Source organism: Amblyomma maculatum, chromosome 9, assembly GCF_055883805.1.
Source record: "Amblyomma maculatum isolate TAMU_Amacu chromosome 9, ASM5588380v1, whole genome shotgun sequence".
Classification (NCBI taxonomy): domain Eukaryota; kingdom Metazoa; phylum Arthropoda; class Arachnida; order Ixodida; family Ixodidae; genus Amblyomma; species Amblyomma maculatum.
In genome coordinates this window covers 36,871,880-36,891,984 of record NC_139352.1, presented here as the reverse complement: position 1 = coordinate 36,891,984, position 20,105 = coordinate 36,871,880, and the positions used below count along the sequence as shown (strand labels likewise).

At 45.7% G+C, this 20,105-nt stretch overlaps 2 protein-coding genes across 10 annotated transcripts in view; one reads left to right on the top strand and one right to left on the bottom strand.

Moving 5' to 3' along the window:
- Cadps (calcium-dependent secretion activator 1) overlaps nucleotides 1-14,802 on the bottom strand; it is a 130,908-nt gene extending 116,106 nt beyond the window's left edge. For 2 of the 7 annotated variants that reach the window (XM_084578592.1, XM_084578593.1), the window contains exon 1: nucleotides 13,522-14,799. In XM_084578592.1, the coding sequence (XP_084434718.1) occupies nucleotides 13,522-13,956 (435 nt within the window). In that variant the 5' untranslated portion in view covers nucleotides 13,957-14,799. Of the gene's footprint in view, nucleotides 1-13,521 lie in introns of all 7 variants that reach the window. The other 5 variants (XM_084578596.1, XM_084578597.1, XM_084578598.1 and 2 more) reach the window with 4 other exon arrangements.
- Nucleotides 14,803-15,995: 1,193 nt separating this feature from the next.
- LOC146178858 (uncharacterized) overlaps nucleotides 15,996-20,105 on the top strand; it is a 61,998-nt gene continuing 57,888 nt past the window's right edge. For all 3 annotated transcript variants that reach the window (XM_084578590.1, XM_084578591.1, XM_084578589.1), the window contains exon 1: nucleotides 15,996-16,350. The gene's annotated coding sequence lies outside the window, so the exon portion shown is untranslated. The remainder of the gene's footprint in view (nucleotides 16,351-20,105) is intronic.

The window sequence follows — 20,105 nt, the reverse complement described above, 5'->3', positions numbered from 1 at the left end:
TATAGATAACCACATTGCAAGTACCAAATAAAACTGCTGTTATGCAAAACTGTTTTCAGCCATTCAATAATTCGAACTTTCGGATAATTCGAACATTTTGCTTGCAGGCCAAAGTAACCAGATTTTACAGCATTCGCAAATGTGGCCATCACTTTTTCTTTTACCTAACTTTATTATTATGTTTCCAAAAAGCTGCGGCCTCTTTTTCACACAACACTACCACTAGCACAGCAGTTACTTATATACTTTCCCAAAGATCCATTTTTCACCATGGTGTGGGACCACTGAGTGTCCCATATTCAGGCAACGTCAACATAAACCAGAGTGCACTTTAGCAATAGCAAGGCGTTGACGCGCAAAGCCAACAAACGATGGAGATGGATCCAAAAAGAAAAGCTGCACAGCTGTCTGTGCTGTCATTCTCTTTTCTTTTGAGACGTCTGCTGTTTTGCCATTTATTTAGTTCTGCCACTCCCCCCCCCCACTCCCCCAATTCTGTCCTCAAAAGTCAACCGCTGAAAATTTTCTGGGGGAGAACCCTGATGGTTGCTGAATACACAGTAGAAGCAGGTGATAGGATAGTTAGGATACTGGAAAACTAACTAAGAAGGTGATAATTTAAGAAATACTGCTGAGTGTGCAGTAGAAGCAGGCAGTGGGATATTTAGGATATTAGAAAAACTAAAGAGACGAACCAAAGCATGAAAGCCCCCACACACAAAAGACAGGACAGAACTGGAAAAGCAGCATAACTAACCAATGCACACAAAGTATATTTGACATAAGAAAGTGTATTTAGAGAGAACTGAGCATGCTCTAAAGAACTACAGCAGCCTAAAAGCAGGCAAAAAGGTAAAGAAAACCTTAGAAGCAATAAAAAGGGGAAAAACAATTGGGAAGGATCAGGCAACTGCTAATTTGTTGGAAAGTGAAAGGATCGTTACAGGAAAACTTACCACTGTGTATACGTAATTCCTAATGACCTCGAGGGTACCGGAGTCTTGTAAGAACACTACATTATCTTAATCCATAAGTAAAGAGATGTCAAGGACTTGAAAATATTATGGGACAATGAGCTTACTAGCCATTATGCACAAGGTATTCACTAACTAAGGTCGCATTAATCGAATCAGGAAAACTTTAATATTAAGAGTTCAACTAGCCAAAGGCTCCAGCAGAATTCTCAACAACAGAAAACACTCACTGTCAACAAGGTGGCAGGAAATACTTGAAATATAACTGACCCCTATATATAGCATTCATAGAATACAAGAAAGCATCTAACTCAGTTAAAACTTCAGCAGTCATGCAAGCATTATGGAATTGGGGTGTAGATAAGCCATAGCAAGCAAAGTCCTCGGTAAAGAAGGTAATCAAATTCCCATAATGAAGGTTCTTAGGCAAGAGGACAACCTCTCCAGTGTTCTTCACTGCTTGCTTAGAGAAAGTATTCAGAGACCTGGATAGAGAACAGTCAAGGATAAGGATTAATGGAGAATACCCTGAATGACAGAAACCATTACATAAATGTTTAGTTCACAAAACCCTGAAAAAAAAAAAAAAAGAGTGAACGATCTGGGTCAGAAGTGCCACTTAGGACTTACTACATCTGACTGCGTCGAGGTTCTTCGCGAACAAGAAAAATGCTACTTGCTTAATATTTGCTATTGTCTTATAGAGAGTGAAATAAAAAAAACTTCTTGCATGTAGCCTTTCCAGCGAGAGTTATTGCTAATTCTTTCCAGCAACCAAGGTTATGCTGTACCCTGCAGATAGAACAGCAGAAGCGAAGGGGTTCAGCCCTGTATTAGGTATGGCTACCTTACCCCATATGCATATTCCCCAATATCTCATTCAGTCATCTGAGTTTCTGCCTACCATCCCCTACACTTGCCATTGTGTCTGGATTAAATGACTCACCCACGCCATTTCGTGTTCTTGATTCCAACTAGGATGTCATCAACTCGCGTTTACTTAACCTATTCTGCTCTCTGCCCGTCACTTAAGTTACCCCTACCACTACCTTGCTGCAACGTCCTCGTCTTACTATGAAGCCTTTTTATTGGATTCCAAGTTACCATATCATAGGTGACCACTGATAAGGTACAACTGTTACACACTTTCTCTTTGAGTAACCAGGTCAGTGGTTACCACATGTTCTGAACAGATGTATTCCCTGACAATTTCCAACAATGCCTCGCAGCCTACACTGAACTTTAGTGCCCCTCTGAGACGGCTGCATTTTACTTTAGATCTCATTCTTAGATTCTCGTTTAAATGATAGCTGGCTGGCTACAGCTAGTTGCAGGGTGATTCAATGTAACTCATCAGCAACAGGTTGGTTGACTCAGTATATCAACTACACTTATTGTATTACATGTTATTCAATTTGTTATATTTGTTATTCAAGTTATTCAACAAAACACAAACACCCCACAATGAACACCAAGATACTTTGTTGGGCGAGTTGGTACACATTCATTATTAATTTAAACAGCGCGAACAAGAAGACAAAGGACAAGATAAAGGAAGATAAGGACAAGTCAGCGCTTGTACTGTGGCTTCCTTTTACCTTGTCCTTTGTCTTCTTGTTCGCACTGTTTAAACTAATTATGAATGAACAGCAGTGCAAAAGGCATGTAAAATTGCAAAATATTTGGGTTTAAACAGAGATGACCCCAGAAAAGACACACAAGCGTTAATCATGCAGTGCGACGCTGTGTTTTGCCAGCTTGTTGCTGGTTGTTTACAAGGGGCATTTCAAAGGGTGGATTGGGAAGTGCTTGTTGTAAGAGCCAATGAAGAACACTAACGGTCTCTCATTTATTACTAATACTGTGCTGCAAAGTGACTCAGGGTAAAAAGTGGAGCATCGTGACGAAGGACCAAAATATTTTAAGCGTTAAGGTGGGGCCAAAAATGAATGTACCATAAAAATAAATAAAAGCTGAAGTAATACTCAATACTCTGAAAAAGGAAACAAATGCTTACGTTAGGCGGTAAGAAATTAAACAATGCTATTGCAATGCTGTTTAGTGTATCGGGGCCTACAGATCTGCCATGCTGTTACGTATGACAGCTTTTACTGCAATCTTCCTGTGTCGTGCACCCTGTATGTGACAATAAATAAAGGCATAACAATGAGAGTCCAAAACTAATGCCCGTCATACTTCTTTTTTCTTCTCAAACACTGTTCATTCAAAATTTACAAAAGTCACAATATTAAAGCCGCATTTCTGGTGGACCCAAATAATCTTTTAATGTAGCCTCAGTTAATTTACACAGCTTTGAGTCACGTGTGAAGAAGGGTGTGCATGCATGCCTTCTTTGTAACAGACTTCAATGCTACAGCGTTAAAGGTCTCGTTCAGCGGAAGATCTTGACTGGTCAAGAAGGATTGAGTGATGACATCGCACATGAGGGCGTCATTTAAAAGAGAAAATGGACGGTTAGGTGGTGCAATAGAACCTGTGACCCTTTGATCATGCATCAGGTATGTTATCCCTCTGACATCAAGGTGCATTTGTTAGACTGGGTTAAAAAGCATTACGTTAAGGCAATGAGTTATGTCACTGTCTGCAATAGGGTGAACCAGGGGACTTCTCAGTGACCTTATGGATCCTTGACAAGGCAGCCAGGACTCTAAACTCGATAGGACAGTAAAGTCCAGACAAATTTGGCAATCGCTTTTGTTATTTTGAGACTCGCGTGCGCAAGGCCATTGTCATCCTTGTTGGTGCCGTGAAGAAAAAAGCAATGCAAATAAGCACGCATGCCCCTTGGGAATAATTTTCATACATCCCTCGTAACATTGTTTTCCTAGACCTACTAGTTACCATAGATATGGACCATGTAAAAGAAATTGCAAGGAGAATAACAATGGGTTGGACAGCGTTTGGAAGACACTATGAAGTCTTGAACAGCAGTTCAAAAAAAGCCTTCAAAAGGGAAGCACACAGCACCTTGCAGCCTGTCAGTGCCAAAGTGAGAGGCTCAAGCCAAGCCCAAAAAAAGGCTTCAAATAAAAATGAGCATGACGCCATATTGCGAAAAAAAAGAATAGCATAAGAGTATATTGAGTTCGGGAATGGAAAGTTCAAGCAGTAAGAATTCGAATTAGACTCCAATTATTGCACCCCTCCATAATTCCCTGTACCTCATGTGATTTTATAATAATTAGAAAGCAAACTCATGTGCCCGAGAAGCTATGACTAGAGCTACCAACAATGTGAGACAAAAAAACAGTAACAAAATCACCAGGCAAGCTGTATATCTTATGCTTAGAGGAGAGAGAAATAAAAGATCATAAAATTTGCCCTTCTCATTCGTTACACCTAAGGCATACACCTTGCATTGCAGATAAACTGTGCACAAATTGCAGAAAAATAAAGTAAAGAAGTAGTCCAAGTGCAGATTGATGAAATTTGAAGGCCCAGGCTCCCTTCTCAAGCCATGCACCCTAGAATGAGCTCCTCCCCATTTGAACAAAATGGCAGCTAATTGCTTGAAGTCGACAAAGGTGCTCTACTTTTCAGTAAGGAGGCCACGTAAACATGTAAGAGGGTTTGAAATCCAGGGTTTGATGGAAATCTGTCTGGTCAGGTACTATATCGATGGTGGAGGATTCAGGTGATGGCACATGCACGTAACTGCAAAGAAGGCAATCTACCCGCGATATATTCCTAGTGCTTACGTCGTGTCATCAAACGTATATATATAATGTAGCATGCGCTGACGATGAAGACGTGCAGAGGTGTGAGAGAAAGAAGAAGTGCGCTAGCTCCAAGACTGAGCTCTAACACTGTTTCAGGACTCTGAGCCTGCCCCGGGCATAACTGTGAGGGGTCTTAATTCATTGTGAACAAGACGTTTGTAGCAAGATCACAATGTCTTTGTCTTTGAACGATTGGTTATCGCTTAGAGCTTTTCCACCATGTAAGGGATTTAAAGGGCACGAACAATGACTAAAACGTGCCATGAGATTACTGTGGAAATGAAATAACCTTGCCTCATACTGTACATATTGAGCACTCCAATATCCAAGAAATTAAGATTTATATTGTGACATATATGCCCTGCTTCGCTGGACGTTAAAGAAGACAACGATCAGCAACAGTGACACAGAAGACGACAAAGTGGTAGCAACATTTAGTGCTAGAAGAAGGTTGACGCTGCTGTGATTCTGTGCTTTGTGTGCTGTGTCATCCCAGACTAACCTTCGTGCACTAACCTTGCCACGTATCATCTTGGTGGAGGTGACTAAAGATCCCCGTGTGCACACATAAATCCATTTAAGCAGCCGCAAGCTGGATTTGCGCAGTGCCGTCACCTACCTGGGATCACAACGTCAACAACGGCCACTATGACCTCTGAGGCAGCTCCTATCACCGCAACAACATCGGCGCAACCACTCGTCCTCACAAAAATCCACCACCCTCCCATCTTCAATGGCGAAGACAAGACAGATGCTGACGACTGGCTGGATGAATACGAGCGATGCAGCAGGAACAATCATTGGGACGCGACCATCATGCTGGCCAATCTGATATTCTATTTGGCGGGAACCGCTCGCACGTGGTTTCAAAATCACGAGCACGAGCTGGTGACCTGAGACATTTGCAAACAAAAGCTTCACGACTTGTTCGGGAAGCCCATTGGACGGGCTCTCGCAGCCAAAACAACTTTCGTCTCACGCCCAATCCACCACGCAGTCCTACCTGGCCTACATTCAAGACGTGCTTGGGTTGTGTCGCAAGGCGAACAGCTCCATGCTGGAAAGTGAAAAGGTAGGGAACATCCTCAAGGGCATCGCAGATAACGCGTTCAACATCCTCTTCTGCATGGATAGCTCTACCGTCGAGTCGGTACTTCAAGTTTGCCAAGATTCGAGCAGGCAAAACAATGACGCCTGGTACATCGCTTTGAGCGCCTTCCGAACACGGCAGCCACATCATCCTGCGATGATCTGGCTCCTCTGCATCAGCCTTCTCAGTCCGCAACAATGACTCGGATCGTCAGACAAGAACTCGAGGCCTTAGCTCCTGCACCATTCCCATCTCCAGTGCCTGACACCGTGGCCATGATACAGGCTGCTGTCAGACAGGAACTTGCCAACGTCGGTCTTTCCTCCAACCCCGTACCGCCCTCGCCACCATCGCATCCTGTTCCTGTAGTGGCTGCTGCAACGACTAGCCAAGCTCCCCCACGTCGCTACGTTAGTCGCAATCCTGCAGAGTGGCACACCTCACAGATGACCGGCCAATTTGTTTTATTTGCTGTCGAGCCAGCCACATTTCCCGTTATTGCCGCAGTCGCACCTTCCCCACACCTCGTTCCTGCATATATGCCCTGCATCGCTGGACGTTAAAGAAGACAACGATCAGCAACAGTGACACAGAAGACGACAAAGTGGTAGCAACGTTTAGTGCTAGAAGGTTGACGCTGCTGTGATTCTGTGCTTTGTGTGCTGTGTCATCCCGGACTAACCTTCGTGCACTAACCTTGCCACGTATCAATATTTTAATTTGCATTGAAAACCACCTAACCCGAACTGAAGTTTGGCTTGTAGCAAAACATTGCCATAATCGGTGTAGCCCACCATGTGACCACATCTTAGAAACATACCAATCACTGCCTCAAGTGCAGCAAAGCCTTTTTTGTTTCAGGTGTGCTCATTATATTTTTATACTTTGCGCTCTCTCCAGAGAGGAAGAAGAAGAGGAAGATTTTATTCGGACATATAAACAGTATGTCAGTAAATATACAGAAGGAGGTTCCAGAGCACGAAGGCTGTATCAGGAACGCCTATCGGTAGTTTTATGAATTCCAATTCAAACAAAAAAGTACCAGGTGGTCAAAATGACAGAAGAAAAAAAATCAGTATATATGAACACAAATAGGGTAAGCACTTTCATAATACTAAACATTATAAATTATCAGCAAGAAATTCAGGTATGGACATAAAACACTCAAAGATGTTGAATGTTTATTGTGAGTGGGAAGCTCATTCCACATCAACAATGCAGAAAAATATTTTACTTTTTAATTAGTATGCGCTGGTGGGTGTAAGTAACTGTCATCGCTGGCAATCGAATTTTCGTCTTGTTAATAAGCTTGCAAGTGTTAAATAAATTGACTGGTAAAAGATTCTTGGCAGAACGATTAAAAGTTTGAATTTCACCAGGGAGTAAAATGGCAACATACAATGGTCATGAAGAAGAGGAAGTGCAGTGCTACGGTGTGGCATAAATGTCATGACATGGATGGCTTGGTTTTGTAAATGTTGTAACAGAGTTATACAGTGGGCAATGCGGCTGTGAATGAAGGCAAAACAGAGGCAACATAATGTTTCCCGCCATGCATTCCTTTTAGTAGTATACGCATGGCACATGCATATATTTCTTTTAAGTGCGCTACTGTTTAGTGAACTTCAAATGGCAATCAAAGGCAATGGCCATCGACATGCACCGCAGCCAAATGGCAAATTTCTATGACCACAGAGCAGTAAGCGCCTGAGCTGAATGATGGTGCCACGGGTAACAACACTGAGTAAAAGTGGAGCAAGGCAAAATGAGGCGTATATGAGACAGCCCTATTTTTAATTGAAAGTTCGTTCAGAAGAAAGTATGCAAATACTTCAAACTTCAGCACAACCCACAGGCTGCAACGGTGCGCACTTAGTTTGAGGTATTTTGGAGGCATTCATTTTGCGCCGGCGAAGCTGCCACAGCTTGTGATGGTTGCCTTCGGCGCGTCCGTAGTTGCTATCGTTGCAGTACCTCTGGGGCTCTTCTTAGTGTTGGATGTCGCTAAGCATGCGCAAAGGCAAATGAAGGCGAAACGCTGTAGAATGCCACAGAACAACAGCGCCGATTTGTTCATATCTGACCACCACACATTTGGCAGAATGATAATTTTCACTGCCGCAAAACCACCTCATAAATTGCTTATGTCGCCTAAAATTTTGTAATGCATACAAATTGACATTTTCTTATTTATTTCTTGTTCATCTTATGATGAGTGCGGGGTTGCTGTCGAGGACCCTTGAGCCTTGAGATTTCAAGGGCCATTTGCGAACCTCATTGAGTCAATGCCTATTGAGCTCAATGCTTAATGAAAACCTCTATGTTACTGACTGTGGCCGATCCCCATAGAGTCCGATCTCCACCGGCTCAATGGGCATTGCAACTGCCTGTGTGACAGGGGTATAAGTTGTTTTTGAGGTATTTATCTACAGGCAGTTATGATGACACCAGAAAAGAACAATATAAATATCAGTGCTAAGTTTCCTAGTTAATGATTTTAATTATCTATCAGTGGTTAGAATGGTGGTATCTTTCGTGTAAAGGAAGGCTTGTGAATAAGTGAGGTGGTGAGGTAAGTCTTTGACGTAAGCCAAGAATAACAGTCGCGTAAGCATAGATGCTTGAGGGAAGCCTGTGTCTATGGTCAAGAAATCTGATAGCATATCAGAGATACAAACAGCCTTTCAGATAAGTAGCTTTTAATAAGGGTTAATGCAAGACCTACTAAGCTCATTGCTTCAAGTTTAGCTAGTAAGATGGACTGAATAATTGAGTTAAATTCTCTGGTTAAATTTACAAATATACACCAGCAAAGCTACCCTCATCAATAGCGGTCCTTCCAGAGAGCCCTTAGCATTGCCGATGATGTGCTTTTTTGGCTTTTTTTACCAGATAGCCAACGTTTTAAATTTCTTGGATAAAGCCACAATCTCAGTCCACTAAAACTTTTGCCGACAAGTAGTACAGTCCTGTGCAATAACAGCTTTGAGTGTGGAAACTGAAGAGAGGATTGCTTTATGCTCACAATGTCACAATGTCAAATTGCAATCTGGTAGGTAAGATTAACATTAGTGTTCCGTACATCACTTTTGCCAATATGCAATCACCACTGTGCTTGCAGTATGGTTTCCCACATCGGACTACATAAAATCGGGCACGTGCACAGATCGAAAAAATTTACAACAAAGCTTTTTTACAGCATTTCCAACAAATCCGTTTGGGAATCAATCACTCCAGACAAGCTTTCCATCGCGGAAAACCAAGTTGAGCACTTAAAATCCAATGTTCAGTTCAATTAATGTCTCATGAGATCAACAAAGTTTCGAGGACAGATTGCTTTGACAGCAAATGCTGAAGAAAAAAAAAAAAAAAACATTTGGCATAATCAGTGTCATACATACATAGTGAGTGCACATGCCTGCATGCTCCCTGGATATTTTTATAAGATCCAGGAATGAGTGCTTACAACGCTCTCGGGCTGAATTGTAGAGAGCAACTTGGCAACAGTGGCATGAGATTGTCCTCCATGGTGCCAGTTACCAGATCAAGTCTGGGTGAAAATGTGGCAACCATAACTGTAGGCCACCTGTAAGCAGTGCTTCTGTGTGCCAGTGGCTAGCAAGGTGTAGCCCCCTTTGCGAACTATGATCTAGGGAGCTGTACACTAACACGCAGAGAAGTGCTGAAGCAGTTATTCTGTGTCTGAAGTTTCAAAGCTTCCCAAAACTTCAAAGATTCAACAAGTACCGGTGGTTGCAAGATCCAACTCCGACTTGCATTCCTAAATAAGTGATGCATCGCAAGAGGAGATCCCTTGACAGACTCCTCAAGCTTCTCGTGGCCAATCAATATTCTGCAAAATGTCACCTGTTTTTTTCTTTAGTTTTTAGGTCTCTCTCAGCACCCGGCTAAGCAATACTTGTTGGCTCGTTCAATGTGCAAACTTTCTGGCTGCATCAAAAATGCTGTTCTATCTTTTGATGACACAATGCGACAATATGGCCATGAGACATCACAAACACAGCATTGATGTTTTCGCTTTTCTTTTTCCGGTGTATAAAGCTGCACCATGCATCTGCATTGTTATGCTAAAAAACACTTTACAAAACACTGCTCAACAAGCATATTCCCAGATGGTGTGCATAAAGTATGCACTGCAAGAAGACCCATTAGATATAGAATAGTAACAAAGTTCAACAAAACAAAAAGATTACCGAACGAGTATGGTGTGGCTTAAGAACTCACTTAAAAACTAATAACATGTGGGAGCAGTTATGTTTCAAGACACTAATAAATGATAAGTAAATTTAGCAGCCTAATTAAGTTTTATAGCTGGTGGTTGGAATTAACCACCACAATGAATTATTTTTACCCTTTTACAGTAGAAACCATCCCAGAAATTTAGTTTATCTACCTCATTAATGCAGGCAGCATTGGTAAATATGATGTTATAACAACATAGCTGCACTAAGATAGCATGACCAAACGGACCTTAGACATGACAATCTGGTCAACAAGCCATCCCAGCTTACATAAAAAAGTAAACTCTTGTGAGGATAGGTGATAAAGGGCCCTTTCTTTCATCAGGTTACCCTCATTTGGACACTGGCTTCCCCTTGGACTCTGCCTTGTACATTTTCAGCTTGCACTACTGCTTGTGGGCAACCACTACTGTGAGGAACCAACCAGTTCCAGATAAGAGCCATTCCAGTGCGCAAGGCATAGCATTTACTGAAAGCATGAGCCATTTTTTTTTTATCAAGCGGAAACTATTACAGTTGAATAAAAATATGCAAAGAAATTAACAGCGTATGTACACAACCTAGATAATTGTGGAAAACAAGACTAGTAGAATAATTACCTAATAATTAATGCAGCTTACAACTCACCACCCAGATTTCAGATAATGGCTTACCAAATACCACGAATATAAAATATGATACTTCTTTGCTTACACTATTACGGAAAATAACTAATAAGAAACCATTTAAAAATGACTCATTCCTTGTTGGTTTGATAGTTCTATGAACTGTTCCTGTTCAGCAATAATTATTTGCTTTGTACTTTTTGTGGAACCACTTGCCTGTTTCCTGCAGTCATTGTGACTATTGCCAATAATTCATGGACAGCCTATTATTAGCCCACACTCGATTTCTGTGTTGTGCAAGCTAATACCAATGTTTTCATTTATTTGTCAATTGTTTGTGAAAATGTATACAGTATTAAGTTATGCTTACGGAACACATATCCTTGCATCATATGGTTTTGTTTGTTTTTGTTCAAAGAGGACAGGGCTTTTCCAGGTGTACATAAGACCTTATGCCTGTTCTGATCTGGTTTGTTTACTTGTTCTAGAGAAAATAAAACGAACTGCACTCCAGAAATGACTGCCCATAGCGTGAATGTTCTCTCTGCCAGATACTCATCCAAAACACTCCGAGAAGATATGCAGCCTTGAAATTTATCAACATGGTCTGCCGGAGTACCCGGGTTCAAACCCGACCTCGGCGGCCGTGTTTCAATGGAGGCGGAACGAAGAGGCGTCCGTGTGCTGTGCGATGTCAGCGCACGTTAAAGATCCCCAGGGGGTCGAAATTACTCCGTAGCCCTCCACTACGGCTCCTGTTTCTCTCTTTCCACTTTCACTCCCACCTTCCTCCCTTCCCTTACGGCGCAGTTGAGGTGTCCACATAAAACAAGTGAGACAGTTTTTATCAACATGGTCGAATTGTCCCAAAGAAAGTGCCACTAGCATTTCAAGGAGTGCTTCATTGCTTTGCACTACCTGAAAAGTGATAACATGAGCCAGTATTTCTAAACAAAAGCTGTCCGCAAAGATGACAGACTGCAGCATTTTGTCCATATCCCACAGGGGACACACCGTTTGGAGGAATTGTTCCTGTGCTCTAAGTGCACCCACCGTGCCTCAGACAGCGAATGGCAGCCTCCCTCCCCACTCCTCTAAAATGCCAGACATCCACCCTTGCAATGGACTGTTTGTAGATGACATACGATTTTTCTTGCTCCATTTCACAATTACCCTTGCATCTTATAAAAGCCAAATGCTTTTCCTAACACATTGTCTTCTCTTATCTTTATATGAATAGGTGGCATGCTGTCAAAGTAACAGAGGAACAATACGTTGTACTACTTTATTTTTTACGCTGGCTGTCAACCTTAGTCCCAAACGGGTGAGACTCCACCCGACTAGTCGAGAAAGGCCTGAATGGACAATGGTGATAAGTCTTAGCGTGTCTGAAGATGACAAGACCTACAAACATCAGGTCAGGACATAAATTTTTTTTTTTTGAATTGCACACTTTTCTTTTCTTATTTAGAACCATTGCAGGCGTAAATCACTTTGCGTCTTGTATATGCTAACCTCATTCATGCTTGAATGATATGATGTCATGTGCTTTTCAACTGCCCTGTTTTCATACACTCTGATAGCCCTCCTTATTCTTTTATAGTTGGAGTTTTGTTTCACTTCATAGGCAATTCTCACTGATTGGCATGTGTACTTATTTTTCCAAGCTGAGAGATAGAAAAAGACTTCTTTCCCCTGCAGGCCCCTTACATAAATCCTAGTGGTAGGGTGATGTAAGCTATGCTTATGAATAAATAATGATGATGTACCCATCTACACCTGGGAAGCTTCATTTCCAATCATTTTATGAACAACATTCGGAGCACACTTTGTTCAAGTGACACACACACACACACACACACATATGCACACACACACACACACATGCACACACACACACACACACACACACACACACACACACACACACACACACACACACACACACACACACACACACACACACACACACACACACACACACACACACACACACACACACACAAAGCTGGATGGCATTTCAATTTCTGGAGACTTTAGAGCAATAGGCAACAAAGATCATGAAGCAAAAATTCTGTTCGTGTCTTTACACAAGCTAAACGATATCTCCCAGCAGTAACATATTTTCTGTGCATCCCAGTTCATTGATATTATGCACACTTAATTCTCTTCAACTTATGTTATTTCCTTTCCTATACCCACATATTTCAAGACTTCCTGCAGGCTGGTTCTCCGATCAATGCTATTTGCAAACTTCTGTCGGTATAATAACAAGAAGCTGTCTGACCAACTGACAGAAAGCAAACTGTGTCCTCCTCGTCTTTCACGCAGTCAGGGAAAGCTGAGTGCAGGAGGAGGGTCACACTAGTGAAGAGGGTGAACAGTACTACTTGTAACAATGAATGTTGAGAGGGCTGGAACAATGAATATATGCCCTGATGTGATGTTTATCATAAAGTATGTGAATCGACACCTATTTCATGACCAACAGGAAACTCCAGCTTTCAGAGGGACCAAGATATATATTCATACAGAAATTTGTGTAGCAAGGGGCTGTGTTGCAGGAGGAATATGAAGCATATTAATGAGAGACCTAAACGTGTGTGCACGTTGCTTTTGGGAAGAATGTACTGCCGTCAACCTCAGATGCCCTTGCCAAATTAAGATTCACTACGCTCACATTCAACGATCCCGAGGTATGAATGCTGTTCAGCTTTTCCACTTTCGAATACCCTCGTAACTGGCTGTCCCTGTGACGGGATCCGCGCTTGTCAGGCGAACCTGGGAGTAATCCTCAGAGCTGGCGGCGCACCGTCTGCAGCGCCGAGGGGGTAGGCTATGGGCACGCACCTGGAACCTGGCCTGGATGGTCTCCAGCTGCTGCTTGGTGATCTTGGTCTGACGGCGCGTCATGTCCGTCGGCTGCTTGGCGTTGAACGGGTAGGCCACGCAGCGCAGCACGAACACGTACAGCTGAAGGCGCTTCTTGCGTTGCTCTTCCTCGCGTTCGGCCCGGTCGGCCTCGTCCTTCTCGCTCACCAGCGACGGGCTCGGGCTCGAGGGTCGCGCCAAGCTGTTGGAGCGCGACGGCGTCGTCGAGCAATCGGCCGGCACGGCGGCCGCCGCCGGCGACAGGCTGCGGGTCGCGCTCACGCTGCGCGGCAGCTCCAGCGACGAGCCCGTCACCGAGGCCGCCGACGCAGTCGCCGCCGTTTCCGACACCTCATCCTCGACCGGCTCGTTGTCGCTGCCGCCCTCGTCCTCCGACGACGACGGCTCGAGCATCCCGCTGCCGGGGTGGGCTTCGCCGCAGTGGCTGGGCCCGCGGTGGAAGCGCGCTTCGCAGGGGCCTCCTCACGTCGCCTGCCGCCGCGTCATCGCCGGCGGCCTGCGCGTCGCCGCCACCGCACTAGGCTTAACGGCGTTTATTTTGGCCCCTCGGTCGCGGCACAGCCGTCAGCAGCACCCCCCACACCTCGACGGGCCTTTACCTCGCCACAGCCATGCCGCGTTGGTGCATCGGCGCTGGGGGCAGCTCTCTCCTTTGCCCCTTTTCTGCCCGACTTCCTTCCGTTTATTTATTTATCTATTTTTTTTTTCTCCCCCAAAGCGCCCGTTCCTGCATCGACGAGTCCGCAGCACTCGCCTGACCGCCGCACGCCAACGACGTCGCGCGCAGACGCGCCGATCGACGCATGCGCCGCTAGTGCGCTTTCTGGGTCGCGCGTGCAGCCCGTGCGTCAGAGGCCTTCCCGATGTATTTATGGTAAGATTGGTGCTCGCGCGCACGAGCAAAAATGCACGCACCACTACTACCGCGCACACGCGCCCAATCTGACGAACGCAGACATATCCCGCGCTGAAATATCTACAACAGGCGATGCATCGAGCAAGTGAATGGGACGCACAGTGAGCTCCTCGCACTTCGGCCCCACAGCGCGCGCTGGCTCCTCACGGTTTCAAGCAGCAGACAGGCATGTTCACCGCGGAACGACGAATGCACCAAAAGCTCAGTGATAAGCTCGCATAGCTACGAGCCCCACTTTCACTTTCGCTGCCAACCATGTCGACACACTTCTACGCGCACATTCTACAAAAACAAACTAGTGCAATGTTGCCAGGAACGCCGTTCTACTTCGTGCTTTTCTGAGAAGAGCTTCACTGTAACCTGGCAACCGGCGACGCTTTGTAAAGAAAACATTTGTAAAACAGACCTTCAGAGCAGTTCGTAAACTACATGCTATCAATTCTATCAGCTGCCGACAGACATGCAGCCTGTGACAGCAATCTAATTTGTGTTTTGTAACACATCTAGCATTATGATGCTAGCTGTCTAGTTTTCACTTTGCATGCAACTCGGGTTCATGAAATATTAAATGTGAATTGAATGACTCAATATGTGATTCGAAAGTCACAAAAAATACAGAATTTGCAGAGAGCTTCTGAACAACATTATAGTTGTAAGAACAAATACCGAATGTAACGATACGGCAAAGCGGCAGACCTTTATGCTCAGTAGGCTCACTCTGATTAAAGAGAAGAAAAAAAAAATAATAATGAGCCGTATTGAGCAACACACACGTTACTAGATCCTTTAGACACCGTGGCCTTTAGTAACGTTGAGCAACACCACCGTGAGCAACACTACTGCACTTTGCATGGATATGCATGGAGTTAACTCTGTGGCACTTAGAGATGGCTGCGTCATCTGGAAACGTTTACCCACACTATTATCACTTTTATTCAATAATGGTTTAGTCGCAATAAAAAAAAGTTTTTTTTTTACTTCACCTTCTAAATTTTTATGGTTGTTTATTTTTATTGAATCTATATTTACTCAACTTTTCTGTCGGTTATTGGGTTTTGTTTTTGTTTTGTTTTTGACATATGCACTATTTCACTTCTAGACAGTAGATGTCGGGCCAGTTCGTAAAACCCGACCTTTTTCCAGTTTCCACAGCAGTTTCCAAAGGATCCAGAGCAGCAAGTTAATACAACGCAGGTAATTATTTCCTACAAAACCAGTGCACAATCTGCTTTTCATATATGTTTTGTTTTTAACTTGTGTCCATTTTTTTTTTTTTTTTTTACCCAACTTACTAGCAAAGCCTTCCTCCATGTAGCAAAGTGACAAAGTGCTGAAACCGAAACTGAGTTGCATCCGAGCACCACTTTTGTTTCTTGTAAGTTAAAAGTATTTAATTTGATTTGTAAATAACCTGTTGTATATTTTTATTGTAATCAATAAAATCACACACTCAATTTTTTAATAAGCGTAATGAAGGTACACATTTTTGTATTAGGAGGCGCAGCGTCCTTGCTGTTAGATAAGGGAGCCCCGCGCAGTCAAACACTGAATGGCCGCCATTTGTCTAGTACGAATATTTGAATGTGTGCGTCCCCAGTGCGAACAGCGCTGGCGGATTTGTCCGAGAGGTGCTCACGGAGAGCTCCGTCATAATTCTGCGCCTGAAGCACAGCCTTCAAGATCATCGTGGTGATTCGGCTCCTACTAAAGGCTCGATAGGCGAGCGAAAGCAACTCCATCGCCTGTGACTGCAATGTAGCTAAGGGCCTACGATCTTCGGAACAGATTGACTGGGAGAAAGTAGCATTTTCCACTGGAAACGTGTGCTCAAGGCATGCACTGACCTCGGACTGCGGGTCTCCTAAAAACAGGTGGGTGATTTTGGGCGCTCGTGCCTGTGCTCCGAGCCTTGACGTCCGCTCGGAGCGACAGGCACCCTTGCCCTGTCAGTTCGGCAGTGGTTCCGAAGGAAAATGTTGACGAACGGTGGAAACAGGCGCCAGCAGCGTGTTCTCGCACCTGTTTCGTGATCGCGCAGCTCTGGTTAGAGCGCGCCTTGCTTGTCGTAGCGACGACACAGGCGAAGGATGGGGTCCCGCGATTGCTCGAGTTTTGCTGTCACTGAAACTATTTCTGCGATATTACGGATAGCTGCCGACTCCGACGGCCTTCAGGTATCTGAACGTCTTGTGCGAACACTCTGACCCTGTGTGAGATTGCCGCGCGAGCCAAGGATCGAGAGGGCTGGCTTAGGCCTAGGGGTCCGTCTGCCTCTCGGAGTCTTGCACTCTAGACGTTCCCTCGCTTTTCTGCCTGGCAAAGCCCCCCAGCTTTTAATACCTTCAGCCTTTACCTATCAACTCACAAATTTACTGGCTGCAAAGGCAGCGTGCGTCGGCATTACTGCCCTGTTTGCATCGTATTTCCAGCTTGCATTAAGCATTCCTCAGCATAAATGGGCTAAAAGTTTCGCAGGCCCAGCGAAACGGTATGTGCAGTGCAGGCGACCTTTGATAGTAGTGTTTAGAAGCGACGTATGCTTTCTGCTATGCATATAGATGCCTCGCGATGACACGCGTGGCAAATAGGAGCGCCTGCTTCGCCTGCCGAGGGTCCCGGACTGCCGTAATTGCCGTCGCCTTGCCGCAGTTTCGGATGGCCGTCGGTCCGACCTCCGTTGTGCTGTCGGACGGCCATTGTGCCGCCGTCGCATGGAGGCGTCCCCCTCGAGGTCTCCATGGTGGCAGACCCGTTATCTCGCCGTGCGTCTGTCTCGAGCGCACTGTAAACAGAGAAGTTGTTGTGGCCGATATACTCGCTTTATTTCTTGCCCTGTTCCTGCGTCGCTCGTTAGCGCCTTAGTGACGTTAGTGCTCTCCGTACGAGAAAGGAGGGCCGATCTTGCGTCTTTCGAGTATGCTTCCTCTCTCGATTACAATTTTCTCGACTAGTCGCCACGGTACCTGTTTTCTCCGTTGCCGTATACTGGACGAGATTGTCGCCTGAGACGCTGTGTACGCCTCCGCACACTTTCCCCCCTCTTTCGCATCTGGGGCTCTGTCAGGGTGGCGCCATATTTGACGTCCAGCGGGAGTTCTAGGGAACGAGTCGGTGCGCCCACTTCTCTCCGGAAGAGTCGAACTGGTGCCAAGCTGAGGAGAAAAAAGCTGCATCGACTGCATGGGAATTTCCTGGCCTGTGGCGCCATCTTTCCCTCGCTTCGACTACTGTTTCTGTTACCACTTGCTAGCCACGTTCTTTTCCTTGCCCGCTGCTTTCGCTCACCCATATTTACAGTTGTGCCAGCGCTGCCTGCAGGTAATTACAGCGAGTGAAAGACGAGCCTTTCTGGCCCTCAATCGTGCTTTGTAGATTGGACGATGGATGCCATTGTCCCAACATGGCGGCGCTGTGGGCGCAGATATGGTGGCTAGCGCAACGTAGCAGACGAAAGCAGTGGACAGGCAACGTCGTCATGGCGCCTTGTTTTGGTTTCTGTCGACCTCTACATGTACGGATGTCTCCGATTGTGATGCAGACCTTGCATAGCGACACCGAAATGTCGACCGTCGCTTTTCCGCGTAGTTGGAATAGTGCGTCGAAGCGCAGAGGCAAAGCGCCCCATGGCAGGTAACAGCGCGTGAACCCGTAGACCACCACGTTCGGCGTTGTTGCTTGGCTTGGGTAGCGCGGGAGTGAAAATGCTTTCCTGTATAGCCGCGCGTTGCCCACAGGCGATCGAGAGATGCGTCGTTTCGCAATCGAGCGGCCATATTCCCCCTGCCATAGAGGCCGGAGGGGTGGACGGCAGTCGGCCGGCCCGCTTTGCCGTCCCCCCCTCCGGTGCTGTTGTGAGCGCGACCCGTTTGCCCCGGGTGCAGGCGGAGAATGTGGCTCCGGCCGGCGGCGCCAGCAGCAACAGCTTGTGCGCGCAGTCCGACGCAGTTTCTTCGCATTTTATTCTTTTTTTTTTTCTCCTCCATTGTCGGTCCCCCTTCCCTCCGCCCATTTTATGCTGTGAGCGACGCACCCTCCCTGCAGACTGCGGCGGCGCGTTTTGGACGCGCTCCAAGAGCTGGCCTTACCACTCCTGTTTTGTTTGTCGTCTCGCTTTTTGTGCCGCATGCTGCACTTCGTTCTTTTCTGTTCCTTACTCTTTCCCTTCGCCTTCTCCAAACTGGCGTCTTTGTGATCTTTATTTTTGTTTTACATGTGTCGCGCGCTTTCCAGCGCTCCTTCGGGCGCGTTTTTGGTTTCGTTTTGTTCCCTTTCCACGATGTTGCCGTGAAGTGGTGAGGGGGAAAGTTTTGGGGCCCCGGATAATATCCCGGCGTGCTCCGCGCTTGTCTGGTACCGAGAGGAGGCGGGCGCGTAAACGTAGAGGAGGTTCGGGAAGGGTAGGGTGCGCTGCATTTTTCTTTGTTTTGGTTTCGGCGCTGCTCCTTTGACGATAATAACGTGGACGCGTCTTGGCGGCGGCGTATATTCTCTCCAGCCCCCTCTTCCGTCACGTGGGGCGGTGGGATGTCTGCCCTGTTGATCGGTGGCGTTTCAGAGTGCGTGGCCCGGGAGCACCTTCTGCGGCGGATTCTGGAGGAGCAGCGAAAGGTCGGGAAGGGGGGACGTCAGCGCCAGTTGTCGCTTACTGCGGCGGCCGCGATTGAAAGGGTGTGCGCTGACTCGCTCCTCGACGTGGACCACCACCCTTTCGCTACCTCCTCTTTCCAGCGAATGGCGCTAGCTGGAATAAAAGAACATGTTTGTGTGCGGCACGCGTCGACCCTCGCTTTCAGTGCGATCAGTTGCTTCCAATCCGCCCGAAGCTAATGGCGATTTCCACTGGTCGATCGGAGCTGGATGCCCGAACCGACCTAAAGCGCTGCAGTGGCTGCAGAGCGAATCAACCTTAGTCGACCAGCGGAACGTGTAGAGCGCGCAGCAGAAGTAATGCTGAGCCTGCTTCGAAAGTTTAGCCGCATCCCAGCGCCAAAATTTTTGCGGTTGATAAATGGGCAGGAGCACCGCCCTCAGCAACTTGCTTTCGCGCTATTTTAACGCGGCAGACGTTTTTCGATAGACGCATTTCAACATATTCGCGCAAAAAAAAAAAAAAAACGAAAAAAAAAAGGTGATGCCCAGTGCATAGAATTTCTTACTCTTACCTAGAGGGAAAGCTGTGCTGCCGTCTATGGGAGTTTACATGGAGTTTCCAGACGGCCACTTCAGCCACCATGGGCGCTCAAAGCATCATGGGCCGGAGAGCTACCGAGTGCAGAACTACAACTTTCAGCCAAAACTAATGCAAAGATAAACGTTGCTCTACCATAAATAATGTCCAAAGATTGAATATTGTGACTATAAATTACAAAAAGGGAGAGAAACAGCATGTCAGTGTGATATTTATCCAATATAAGCGATGGATCTTTCTCCTTTTGGTTTAGTTTCGAGCAGCACAAATACCAATATTTCGCACTTAATAGGCAAAATTTGAAATAAAAAAGCGTTACAAAAATATTTATGGTTGTACAATCACTGAAGGAAGTTTTTAGAGACATTTCGGGAAACAAAAACCATTTATTGGCAACGTCTACTTTTGTGCCTTCGCTATATGGCTTTCGCGGTCTGT